Source organism: Mustela nivalis (assembly GCF_964662115.1).
Source record: "Mustela nivalis genome assembly, chromosome: 2".
NCBI lineage: Eukaryota > Metazoa > Chordata > Mammalia > Carnivora > Mustelidae > Mustela > Mustela nivalis.
Window position 1 is genome coordinate 46,803,958 of NC_139021.1, and position 14,154 is coordinate 46,818,111.

Genomic DNA, 14,154 nt, shown 5'->3' on the forward strand with positions numbered 1-14,154 from the left:
CAGAATTTTTTACTGAGTTGTATGTTTCACATATGGTTCAATTGAAATGTTGTCTTAAGTGTCTAAGGATTTACTATCAGTAAAATGGATGTGTGAAATACTTGAAGAAAAAATAATGGAAATCCTTACCATACCAATAAGCTTATCTCTGTTATATACCCACATCTGGCCAGCAGAAATACATGCGTTTGGTATTCATTTTGCTTGTAGTTATACAAGTAGATGAAATGTAAAAAACACTATTAAATAGCTAGAATCAAACATATTTCATAATGCCCTTGTTTTTAGCAGATGAAATTATTTAAAACAAATCCCTGATACATTGTTATTAAAATGACTGCTAGAGATACATGTAACATATAACATTACTAAAAATGATGAGATTAAGGAGGTGGAAGTGCCAAAGGGTTTTGCAACAAAACAATTTGTTTTGAAATGAAATAACTCGGCAGATTATTCAGATTCATTTTGTGGGGTAACAAAATCAGTAAATTCCTGGAAAATAAAACTTAATTTTATTTTTTATGGTAAATGTAAAGTATATTTAGATTGAGTAGGTACCCACTCTCAAATATTTAAAATCCTGACATATTTTCTGGTTTCTGAGTTATCAAAATTGCTTATAGAAACTGCTCAAATGTTCTTAACAATTTCATGGATTCCTTTAAATTTGTATGGTCTATGTTTTCCCAAATGACTTTGTAATTATATTAATCCTTAATGGCTTCTTCCTCTAGAAAAAAATAAGAAAATTCTTGACTTCACAATTCAAATACAAATTCTAATGAATAAGAAGTTAAATTAAGAAAGGAAGAAAGCTATATTGTTCAGAAGAGTTCACTAATTAGTTGCTTTCTAAAAATAATCTGTATTTTGTACAAACATTATATCTAATTATTTAGTAGAGTATTCGATCTTTTAAAATCAAGATTATGTTCAATTAGAAAGGAACTCGATTTGAGAAGATATTGAACAAATGAAGTTTAAAGCAGAGAAACTGCAAGATACATATTGCTTTGTAAAAATTGGAAAAGTAGTAGGCACAACTTTACTGAATACTGCCAATTGCCTGGAGAATGGGGATAAACTAAAGACAAATGGAATATAAATGCCAATAGGTAGACCAACCATGTCATTGAATCAGACTCATTTTCTATCAGTTTACCTATCTTTTCTGTTCTAACTATAAAGAAATACTGATGAATGGCGCCTAGATGGAAGGGCAGATGTGTGTACACACACACACACACACAGACACACACAGAATCCTGGGTCAATCCAGGAATGATGAGTTTGTTTAGTTGTTTCATTTTGTGTATAATTAAAGACAGGTGGTTTAGAAAGAATATGTTGAAATCTAAAACTTTTTTGCAAAGCAACATTAAGTCCAGTTTCTAAAGTCAAAAAACAACGTGAATCCACCTACAGTAAAGCCCTTAGAGCTGTCATAGGGTGTTTCAAGGCTGGTTTCCTGAGTAAGAACTAGAAGATCTTGACTTTGAGCGAAAGAAGACAGTTGTGTTGTAACAGGGCTGCATGTATAACAGAAGATAAGTTTGAAATATTACATAAGGCTTCTGACCAAGAAAAGCATTTCATTCTGTTGGCTTATATATCCAAGAGAAAGCAGATTTGTTTTGAGAGAGCACTAGAAAGCAAATCACGGCTGTTCTGAGCATATGTTTTAAGTTTAACAAAAAAGATCGTTCCAAATTGTTATTTCTTTGTCTGGTAACTATTGTAAACTAGTTATGTAAGTTTAAAAACTTTTAATTTTCCTTTCTCTCTTTTTTTTTTAAGATTTTATTTATTTATTTGATAGACAGAAATCACAAGTAGGCAGAGAGGCAGGCAGAGAGGGAGAAGAGGAAGCAGACTCCCAGTTGAGCAGAGAGCCCGATGCGGGACTCGATTCCAGGACCCTGAGATCATGACCTGAGCCGAAGGCAGCGGCTTAACCCACTGAGCCACCCAGGCGCCCCAAAACTTTTAATTTTCCAATAAATAATTTTAATTTGCCTAAAAATGATTTTTACATTATAGGAGACCAGTAAAACTAAAACTTTAAGTATAAATTGAGATCATTTGACCAACTTCTCTAACTATAATTACTATCTCAACTAGAAAGACATGATGTAAAAACTAAAAACAAATGAATAAACAAATCTTTAGTGAGTAAATATTAGTAATAAGATAAATCATCCAAGATGTGTTCCAAAAAAATATTAGTTCTCTGATACTGGTTAACAGGGAATCATTGCATGAAATGATGTTAAACATAAGACACCCCAGAGGCCTTAATTTTAAATATTATAAAAAATGTGAAAATGGAATACTGCATGCAAAGTTTTTTTTTCCCCAAAATTTGAGAATGAGATGGCATTTTGATAGAAGAGGTGAAAGAGAGATAGATAGATGATAGATAATAGATAAGATAGATGGATAGAAAGATAGAAAGGTAGAGAGATGATAGACAGACAGACATATAGACAGACAGACAGACCCAGACTGGAATATGAAAGAAGAATATGAACATTTAAGTACTTATGTTTAACCTGATGACTTGAAAATTCACTTAATTATTATGGTTTTCTACTTTCTTATCTGTAAACAGAAGGAATTAGAACAAGTAGTCAATAATATTCCTTTTACCTTTACTATTATGGCCACATTTACTATGTGATCTATAAGAACTGAAATGTACACTGAGACCTGTTTCTTCCATGCACATCTCTATGATCTAGTCCTGTGAGATCTCTGAGAGTGAGTTTTGATCAGGCAGAAGGCACATGAATAGTTTTCTTTTTTTAATGTTATTTTTACTAAAAAATCAACATATAAGCATTGGGGAAAAAAAAACCCTCATATTTCTGTGAAAAATTCAAATTGTTTATCTTCGTATACCCTATCCTCTACAACTAGCTTCTGTTAACAATTGTCTGTTTTTTCAATGCATTATTTGTCTACAAATATTTAAATTACCTATATGAATAAATGAACCCATGCATTAGATATTATTTAGCAACTTGCTTTATTTCACACTCTGTTGCCATTATATGAAATGGCAATTGTTTATCTTCGTATACCCTATCCTCTACAACTAGCTTCTGTTAACAATTGTCTGTTTTTTCAATGCATTATTTGTCTACAAATATTTAAATTACCTATATGAATAAATGAACCCATGCATTAGATATTATTTAGCAACTTGCTTTTTTTCACACTCTGTTGCCATTATATGAAATTTATCTAATAGCTTCATTGTAAAGGTTGCATGATAGTCTATTCAATGATTGACTATAATCCAATCAGTGCCCTGTTAAAATAATATTAAAAAGAACATCTTTGTGCCTAAAGGTTTATCTGCTTACAAGGGCACATTAGCAAAGATCTCAACTTTGAAAGAAGTTGGGATTTTGTTATAAGAGACTGCATGTATAACTGAGATGCAGTTTAGAAATTTAAAGGTGTTAAAGGTTTTAGTAGATATTACCTGGTTTCTCTCAAAAACATTCTTACTATTTTGTTGTACTCCAAAGAATTTCACAGTGCTAGATCACTAAAAAAAAATCTGAATTAACAGTATAATTATCTTAATATTTTCTAATCTCAAATACTTATTTTTATTTTTTAATTATAAAAAATTGAGAAACTTTTCATGGCTTAACAACTTCTGAAACTTGTTTCCATGAATGGCATATTCAAAGTTTTGAATTTTTCCTAAGGGCTATTAATCTTTTTCCTATTATTTGGGAGAATTCCTTGCATAGTAAGTATATTACCTCTTTTTCAAAAAGTTATAATTTTATGGTGATTTTATTTTGCCTTAGTTTAAAGACATTGTGTAGTCAAGGTTATCACTCCTACATTGACAATTAGTTAATGATTAATAGAATATTATTATATTTACTGAAGTAATACATATACATTACATAGAAGGCCAAATATTACCAAAAACTTAGAGCAAAATATAGCAATTTCCGTTCCATTCTTCTATACTCTGCCCATACTCTTCCATACTCTTGTTCTCCTGAAAGACAGATTTCACTTTTTAGTGTATTTATGTGTCTCTATATTTCTGGTTAACATGGTTATTGTTTGCCCTTTAGTCACTATTTTTAGAAATTTTCTCTTGTTTATATTGCTTATAGCTATACAAAAATTACAATTCATATTTAAGATTATAGCACATTATGATTACATTTATTTCTTGTTTTCTGTTTTTGTTTTGTATTCATTTTTTTAAAAAAATGAGGTGAGATTCATGTAACATAAAATTAATGATCATACAGAGCATTGAGTGGTTTTATATGTTCACAAGGTTGTGCAACCACCACCTTTATCTAGCTCCAAAACATTTTCGTCACCTCAAAAGAAAATCCTGTCTTGCTAATTTTGGCCATTCTAACTGGTGTAAGGTGATATCTCAATGTAGTTTTAATTTGAATCTCCCTGATGGCTAGTGATGATGAACATTTTTTCATGTGTCTGATAGCCATTTTTATGTCTTTATTGGAGAAATGTCTGTCCATATCTTCTGCCCATTTTTTGATATGATTGTCTGTTTTGAGATACCACCTTACACCGATTAGAATGACCAAAATTAGCAAGACAGGAAACAACATGTGTTGGAGAGGATGTGGAGAAAGGGGAACCCTCTTACACTGTTGGTGGGAATGCAAGTTGGTGCAGTCTCTTTGGAGAACAGTGTAGAGATTCCTCAAGAAATTAAAAATAGAACTTCCCTATGACCCTGCCATTGCACTCCTGGGTATTTACCCCAAAGATACAGATGTAGTGAAAAGAAGGGCCATCTGTACCCCAATGTTTATAGCAGCAATGGCCACAGTCGCCAAACTGTGGAAAGAACCAAGATGCCCTTCAACGGACAAATGGATAAGGAAGATGTGGTCCATATACACTATGGAGTATTATGCCTCCGTCAGAAAGGATGAATACCTAACTTTTGTAGTAACATGGACAGGACTGGAAGAGATTATGCTGAGTGAAATAAGTCAAGCAGAGAGAGTCAATTATCATATGGTTTCACTTATTTGTGGAGCATAACAAATAGCATGGAGGACATAGGGAGTTAGAGAGTTGAAGGAAGGGGAGGTGAACCATGAGAGACTATGGACTCTGATAAACAATCTGAGGTTTTGAAGGGGTGGGGGGTGGGAGGTCAGGGTACCAGGTGGTGGATATTATAGAGGGCACGGATTGCATGGAGCACTGGGTGTGGTTCAAAAACAATGAATACTGTTATGCTGAAAATAAAAAATTAATTAAAAAAAATTGTCTCTATGTCATCATAGACACAATAACCTAATAGGTAGACAGATACATGACCAAAAGCCTGATTGGCATGACTCACCACACCCTGATTACCTTAAGTTAGTTCTGCAAAAGAGCTCATAAAAACCCCTAAACTTAGAAACTCTGGGGCCTACCCTTGAGCCTCTTCACTCTCTGGTAGCTTTATACTGTTGCTCAATAAACTTTGCTTTGTTGACTAAAAAAAAAAAAAAGAAAGAAAAAGAAAATCCTGTACCCATTAAGCAGTTAATCCCCATTCTGCCTTCCCGAAGCTGCTGGGAACTACAAATCTGCTTTCTGTCTCTATGGATTTATCTCTTCCAGATATTTCATATAAATAGAATCACACAATATGTAATGTTTTGTGTCTGAATTCTTAGCATAATATTTTTGCAGTTCATGTTGTGTCATATATCACCACTTTATCCCTTCTGATGGACCAGTAATATTCCATTGTATGTAGGTAGGCACATTCTGTTTATTCATTCAGCTGTTGAGAGACATTTGGGTTGTTTTCCACCTTTTGGCTGTTGTGAATAGTGAGTCTAAACATTCATGTACAAGTGTTTGAGTTCCTTTTTGTATTCTTTTTACTATATATCTAGGAATAGAATTTCTGGGTCATACAGTAATTCCATGCTTAACTTTTGGAGGAACTGCTAAGCTTTTTTTCATAGTAACTGCACCAGTAATATTTTGCAGTTCCAATTTCTCCACATTGTAACATTTAGTATTTTTCATTTTGTTCAAATAGTAATTCCAGTAGGTGTGGGCTTTTAAAGTCAGTAATTTCTTTTGTTTTCCTTTGCTATTTTTCACTATAACTTCTTCCCCTATTTCTAATTGTTTCTCAGAAATTTTTCCTCAAGGGAAATCTCATCAGGCAATTAATGGTTCTATTTTCTTTGAGTCATCTTCCTGGAAAACTCCATTCTTCTACCCACTGTTGTTGCTCTCTAGGCCTGTTATAATGAATTGTCACAAGATTTCCTTCACCATCATTCTAGAACAATTTGCTTTATCTTTCACTAAATTGGATTTTCATTTCTTTTTTTTTTTTTTTTTTCTCAATCTTATGGTCTCCTTTGTCTTTACTTGGTCCCCTGTTTTGGTGAACACAAACTGTAGTAGCTTCATTTTGTTACAAATATGACATCCTGAGAAAAGCAAGGTGAAGATATTCTTTAGCATATCTGTTTTATGACAAATGTATCAAAACTGGGCAGGTTATCCCCTGTGCTTGTTTCAAAGCTGTCATGCTACAATCTCCTTCAGTAATCGTCCTAGAGATTCTTATTTTGTTTTTTGCTTGTTTGTTTTGTTTTTCCTGTATTGGACCTACTAATTCCTTGAAATTCCTGGAAATACATGTCATTTAATTCTCAAACTTCCACCTGAATAACTTGATATGGTATAAAATCCCTCCATGTGTTTGGTATTCCCAGCCTAGTGACCTACCCTCTCCTGGGAATACATATTTAGACTTCTACTGCAGTGGTAGAAGTAAAACTAACCAGAGAAGTGTGGATGGGGATCTAAGGATTTAAGCTTTTAAATAGTTTTGAAGCACTCACCCTCATTTTAGGGGTCTCACTATATCTCTCAGGAATCATCTAGAGATGTCAGTCTCCAAACCTGTTTACATCTCTCTTTTGAAGAAAATATTCACTTTTGATTTTTCTCACACTTAGTTTAGAATTTATTTTTCTCAGTTCTTTTAAGTCAGTTAAATTCCTCCATCTGCTTTCCAGCTTCTGATGTGCTATTGCTTTGTTCCTCTCTTGTTAGTTTTGTGCAACACTGAAACATACTTTATGTCAGATAATGGTTAGACAACTATTTCTAATGTTTTTGCATACCCAAAATGCATTTTCTGCCATTTTCATAGACTCCATCTTAATTTCTACAAAACACATTCCATTCACCAAAGCCTTCTGGGGAATTCCAGGATGCTTCTTGCTTTTGGTTCTATACAAAATATTTTATTCACACTCCTTCTTGGTTTTCCTTGTCCAGTTATCTTGTTTCTGGGATCAGCCACTACTCAAATTCTACAGATTGGAGCCTACCAGAAAATTATGGATTCTCATCCAACATTTATCCCACCTCTTCATTTTTTCTTAAGGAGCATCAGCTTTCCTTAGACAGAAACTTACTTTCCATGCTAAATTACATTTCATGGGAGGCCAGTCACACCCCCAGGTCCATAGGGTAAAACCCAATAAATTTGACAGGAGGATAAATCTGCTAAAGGACCTTGGCCTCTGAGGGCTAAGCTGACATACTGAGAAGGGGAGGAGGAGAGAGCAAATGATTCTCAGCCATTGAACTGCTGAACCTTGGAGCTTTTCTCTCTGAGAATTTATTGTTATGTGAGAAAATAATATCATTATGCTAAACACTTCAGTAGGAGTGCAGTTCAAAGTGTCCTAACAAGTAAAACACTTGATTGTATTTGTCTTTCCAAATTATTATATTATATTAATAGGCCATAATTTCAATGGAGAATATTTTCACTCAGTTCAGTAATTTTAAAAAGGTGAGTCAAGAAGAAAAACTAGAGTTTGTTCATGGAAACAAACTTTATAAGCTGCTGAGATTAATGGCTTGCAGATTCTATACTGAGGTGGCATGGATGAATTTGGACAGGGTTTCTTACTCCAGAGTGCTCAGATCAAACTCAGAATCATTCCTTTTTATGTTAAAGAGATTTTGCTTTATGTAGTTACTGTTTTTGATTTTTTTTTTTAATTAGCAAAACTGTACCATTTGTAGAAAACATTTGGTTCTGGTAGAATGAATATAATTTTGAAGTTTATTGATTTAAAAAAGTCCAAACGTGGTATTTGAAACATTAGTCTATCTATAATGATAATGTCTTCTTGTAACTCTTTTAGCGTGATAAATTTAATCAATCTCAGACAATAAACATTTCTTGATTGTGTCACTCTTCTAGGAGCTAGACATACACATATGAGTGAAATAGAATATATAAATAATATTTTGTCTTCTATCCTTAGGCATCCTAACTTCTAAATCTTAAACTTGGATATTCCACCATCTGCTTGCTGTCTCCTCTCCTCCTAGCTCTTTTGATTTTTTCCCATTCTCATTATGTATACTCTGATACATTGGGGTTTCAAGTCTATTCTTCATTTTCCTTCAGTTTATTAGTCATGGCTTTGCTTTCTTATTTGTCCTACCTTAGGTGAGCCCTTATTTCTTTTCCTCTTTTTCAAATCTCCTTAATTCCCTCATAATTTTGCTGAATATGCTTTATAAATTCTGTAGCCTGAATCAAATTTCCATTTCTCTATTCCTACCCCAGAACTGTTGAACTAAAAAGAAAACTACTGACTTCTAAGAAATGATGAGTCACTGCCTCTCAAAAAGCCCTTTTCTTTCTTTACTTTTACATATCTTTTCTTATATCCTTTACTTTCATGTTTTCCTTTAACTTAAGAAACATCTTTCAAAGCAAAGAAACAAGAAAAGAAAAACCACCCTAAATAAAAAAAACCTGTCCCTGGTCAGCCGATGCCAAATCTATGTATTTTCTGTCTAAACCAAGGCTCCTGAAAGTGTAGTCCAATTTTGTTTCTTTACTTCCTCCAGATGCTTTCACCGAAATCATAGCAATTCACCCTTTTCCTGTTACAGGAATTTTTAAAAATTTATCTTAAATTGCTTCTTGTAGCTGCTTTTCCAAATGGTAAGAAGCAGAGTTTGACTTTGAGTGATGACTGAACTTAAATTGGAAAATACATTATTGAACTTTTTGTGTATGTAAAGGGAAAGACCATAAATAATCTAGTCTGACAGAGGAGGAAGCATCAAGTAACCAAATAAGGATAAAGAGGTGTCTTTCTTGGGCGTGTCATTATTAAGATGATAAGTGATTTATAGCTTTATCTAATATTTGGGCTTCAAGGGAGAGGAAATGTGAGAAAGAGATTCTGAACTGAGAAGGAGTGGCACTCAACAGGATGTCATAGATCAGAGCAAGTTTGAGGGACAGTAGGAAAACCTACTGGACTAGATATATCCAACAGATTTAAGAGCAGTGATGTCTGAGAACTAGTCATCATGGGTTATAATTCCCCTTCTCAAACTTCAGTAACACTTACTCCGCCAATGTTTGGGGTAGTGAGGCTGTCTTCTCCCGCTGTCTTTTCTCTATATTAGCATGGAGGAAGCTGCAGTGTTCCCTCTCCTTTTGCAACTGCTGTGTTTAAAAACCAGTGCAAGATGGTAAGCATTGACTAGGAACTTCTAGGAATGTTGAGCAAGACCTTTGCAGGTGTAGCCATAACTAATATGGAAATTCAGATTGTTTTCTATTTGACTATTGAAAGAAAAATGTTGACCTAGAGCTTATAAAATTGCTTTTTAAGACATCTAAATAAATTTTAAATGAATCTTTGATATTATTTACCTTTCAGCAATCAGTTGACTAAATGACTGAGACTTTCTCTTTGAATTAAACTAACTAATACTGAGTTTTGATTACTGACAGCAAACAATCCTGAGAGAGAACTGGTTTCTGGAGTTAGAAAATTTCCAGGAAGAGGCTCAGTATTATGGAAATGATTAAGTCACAATGAATGAAGAGTGAAAATCCTTATATTCCATAATAAATAAAATTACAAATTGGTTATATTCTTGGCTTTTGGATTCAGTAAGTCTGAGTTTTACTTTGCTTTAATTATTGATATAGTAATAAACCATCCCAGGTTGCCTGGGAATGTCCCAATTTTAGCACTGAGGGAGTCCCATGTCCCAAGAAACTTCTCAGTCTTGGGTAAACCTGGACAGTTAGTCATCATAGTCTTGGATAGACTAAAGTTTCTTTTTTTGTAGATTGGCATAGTTATAATCCACATGTCCCATGATATAAGTTAAATTAAATTAGTTCATTTTGTATATTTATATTACCCAGGGACAAGTCTGGCAGGCAGTATGTTAGCTGTCTTATTGTTATAAATATTTATTATTATTTTCTTGGACTGTAAAAATAGTATTTCATGATAGGCAAGTAAAGTAGTTGGTAAAATGAGCAACTTTTTATATTTGGTATTCAATACTGACAGCCACCAAAGTTGAAGTTCTTTAAGATTTGGCTATTTTGTATGGCTGTTGATGGAATGCTACAAAATAAACACAAAGGATCTAAAAGAAGACAGAACAGAGCAGGACAGATGGGTATATGTCTTTGTTGAGAGGTTATTTCATGTCCGTGGTTGGGGATCTGTGACTATTGGAGGTTACAAGGAAGGCAGGAAGAAGAGTAGATTTAAGGGAAAGATGGTAAATTTAGTCTGAGATAAGCTGGATTTTCAGACGAATGTCCAGGAGGATATTAGATATTTAAAATCAAGACATTCAAGATGGGGCTTAAGGAGTTGAATTAGTGAAAACCCTCTAAATTGCATTACATTATGCAAGAAGTTTATAAAAATCCAGTGGGAGAATGGTAGGGATACAGTTATGCCTCAGGATCAATGAGGACCTAAAACACCAATAGCGTAAGGAATCTCCACACCCATATTACATTTCTTATTCTCTTTCTATGAAAATCATTCTGGAAAAGTTTTCTTTGGCAGATTATATTTTTCTAAATGCCCATCAAGGTAGATACCATCCTACATGTTTTTTTTTTTTTAATAATGTAAAATTGAGACTCTCCCCTCAAATCTGTCATGTCTATGTTCCCTCTCCTTTTGAAACTGCTTTGATCAAAAGAATGAAGCAAAAATGATACAACATTATTAGAGAGGGTAGGTCAAAAGTGATGACTCCCATGTGACACTTTCTTGTTCTTTCAGAAGGGGTACCTTGGGACCTCTGAACCAACATATAAAAAGTCTGTCAAGCTTGAGAGATTTGACATTTTGGACAGACACCCAGCTGTTCAAATCTTCTCAGAGTAGGCTCCTGACATGTGCATAACAAATCTTTAAGATAAACCCAGCAATGGCCACCATATTACTCTAACTCAAGAGCTCTAAGACAATCTTTATATGCCTATAGATGAGTACTTTATGAATTAAGTGAGTTTATTCACTTCCTTAGAATTATCACTCTCTGCCTCCTGTGTGTATAGCCCATTGCCCTTCAGTTATAGACATGCTGAGCCACTGGATTGTCTTCATTCTTTTCCTTTTGGAGCAGAAACAGAGGTGGTGAAAGTGCCTTAGAAGTTGAATGCCAAGTTCCCCTTTGACAAACATGGGGGAATTTCTGGAAATGCAGTTACCTGACTATTGAATTACCTTCATTTGAAAGAACTCACTGCATAATATGTAGTCAGAAGTCTTGTCCTAATACATAAGTCTGGATTTTGTTTCTCTTCTGGCTTTTAGCAACAGGCCTATAAGTTTTATCTATTTTTTAATATTCTAGTTTAAAAAGTGGCTTGCTTTATTCTACCTTACAGCAATGGATAATAAGATATTTAAATGTGAAATAAAGCTAATTTCCCACAGAAGCTTGCTCCTGATTATCAGTAAGGAGGAGAAAAGCTGGGGACGCTAAGCCAGAATATGGAGAACAGAAGACATCCTCAATTCCCCTGACTCTTCCAAGACAGATACATTTAAAATTCTAATGCAGCACAATTTCTTACTGGCAAACATACCATTCACAACTCAAGAAACATGATTTTTCTTGCTGAAATTACCCTTTTCTATTAGGACTCCAGTAATAGATGACATTAACTGGTTTATCATCCTAATACCATTCCCAACTTCTGGAACATCATTCCCATCTCTTTCCCTATTTTAAATTTTTATAGCATGTGTCTTGGCCACAATTGGTTGACCCTAGGTGTACCTGATGTAAGTTTGACTGTGTTTTTTCCAAGAATTTTAACTTGAAAGAAAGAAAGAAAGAGTAACTTCTTTCAAGGTGATACATTTGAATGGATAATGATCATGTCATTAGCTGAACTACAAAACAGAGGATGAAGAGATAATTTTCAGAAGAAAATTGTAAACTTCGTTTTTTATGCTCCTCTTTTTTTTAATTAATTTTTAATTTTTTATAAACATATATTTTTATCCCCAGGGGTACAGGTCTGTGAATCACCAAGTTGGCTCGAAAAAGGCAGGGAAGATATGAGAGAAACCCTCTCGAGAGATATAAACTTCGTTTTTTAATATGTTAAGCTTGATATACATGTGTAACAACTACGTAAAAATATTCAATAGGAACTTGTTAAAGTCAATTGGAAGAGAGAGGGGACAAAGAAAAAGAAAAAAAAATGTAAAGCAAATGTAAGAATGATATGGAATTCAAGTGGCAAGAATTAGAATGTTGTCTATTTGACTGACATAATTTTTAGTAACACAATTTCCTTTTTACATTGTTTTCCAAGTGCAGGTTCTAACCATTTCAATGTTATGCTCCAATAAACTCATAGACGGGCACATTAAGGACTGTTCAAATATGCAGTTCATAAAGATAAATAGACAAATAACTTTCTGTTTGGTTAAAAATTACTTTTTATTATGACTAGAGTCTAGTTATCCTGAGAGCATTTCAACTCTGCCTAATAGGAGGCTTGTGTTTGTTCAACACAGAACCACTTCTATCTGTTGTTTAGTAAAATAGCTTGCATATGCTGCCTTTTTAAACAAAGATTTTTATTTATTTATTTGACAGACAGAGATCACAAGTAGGCAGAGGCAGGCAGAGAGAGAGGAAGGGAAGCAGGCTCCCCGCTGAGCAGAGAGCCCGATGCGGGGCTGGATCCCAGGACCCTGGGTTCATGACCTGAACTGAAGGCAGAGGCTTTAACCCACTGAGCCACCCAGGTACCCCAGCATATGCTGTTTTCCATGTAACTCATCTTAAGTAGCAATTTTATCCCCAGCTCTAAACTAGGCTCTTTAGAGACCCCCAACTATGTTACTTAATTACCGAGGACATTGCCCTCTTGGTGCTATCTGGGAAGGTAAGGAGACAGAAGCTCTTGCTTTCATTACACCAAGCCAGGAATGTTGAGGCTAGAAGATAATGTCAGGGATAAAAACAGACATGTAAAATAAGAAAACATGAAAGGAACATATAACTGAAAAAATAAAGGGAAGATTTAAGAAACTGAAATAGAACATAAGAGACCGATATTTGGAGTAGCGGTTCTGAAGTCCAGCTTATTTGCATTTTGCTTTAAGATGGACAGAGAGATATTCTGATCTTTATTTGCTTCCAGTAATCTACTTAAACTTCAAAGTACAAGTTTAAGGCCCCCAAATTTTGATTGCCTACTTCAATATGCTGCTGAAAATTGAGTATCAATTTACTTCCTGCCTAGGTTAAAAATTTGATAATGTACTTCAAAGGTTCTCTCTCCACGAAGGCATTTCAATCTCTTAAGTTCAAAAGAGCATTACTATTTCATCTGTGTAAATATTTCACAATCATAAAATTCACTTATCAGAAATAGTTACAATATAAACACAAAGCCATAGAATAGACACAAAATTAGGGTCTTACTTTTTTCCACAATCATATTTTGGGGGAAATGATAAAATTTTACCTACCTCATTTCTAAATCCATTTTGTTTTTCTTATGTTAATGAATAGAAGTCTCCTGTCGTAGAGTGTACAAAAACTACCTATTTGTAAAGATTTCCAGAAAAGACAAGATCCTTAAACTGAAAAAGTCAATGAATACAGGAAAATTGCCATAGAAGAATTGCATGGGATTTAGAAACAGAACAAGTACTTAATCATGAAAAATTCTGAAAAAAAAAGTGTTAAATAAGCACCCCAAAAAGGAAGAGTGATTATATATTGAAAAAAATTATATGTTAGGAAAAAAAATTACACAATTAT

At 33.9% G+C, this 14,154-nt stretch overlaps 1 protein-coding gene across 1 annotated transcript in view; it reads right to left on the reverse strand.

Annotated features, from left to right (window-relative positions):
* Positions 1-3,952: 3,952 nt before the first annotated feature.
* The window catches only part of CNBD1 (cyclic nucleotide binding domain containing 1), a 511,440-nt gene continuing 501,238 nt past the window's right edge, over positions 3,953-14,154 (reverse strand). Inside the window, exon 13 of the mRNA XM_082722613.1 lies at positions 3,953-4,030. Coding sequence (XP_082578739.1) covers positions 3,959-4,030 — 72 coding nt within the window. The 3' untranslated portion in view covers positions 3,953-3,958. The remainder of the gene's footprint in view (positions 4,031-14,154) is intronic.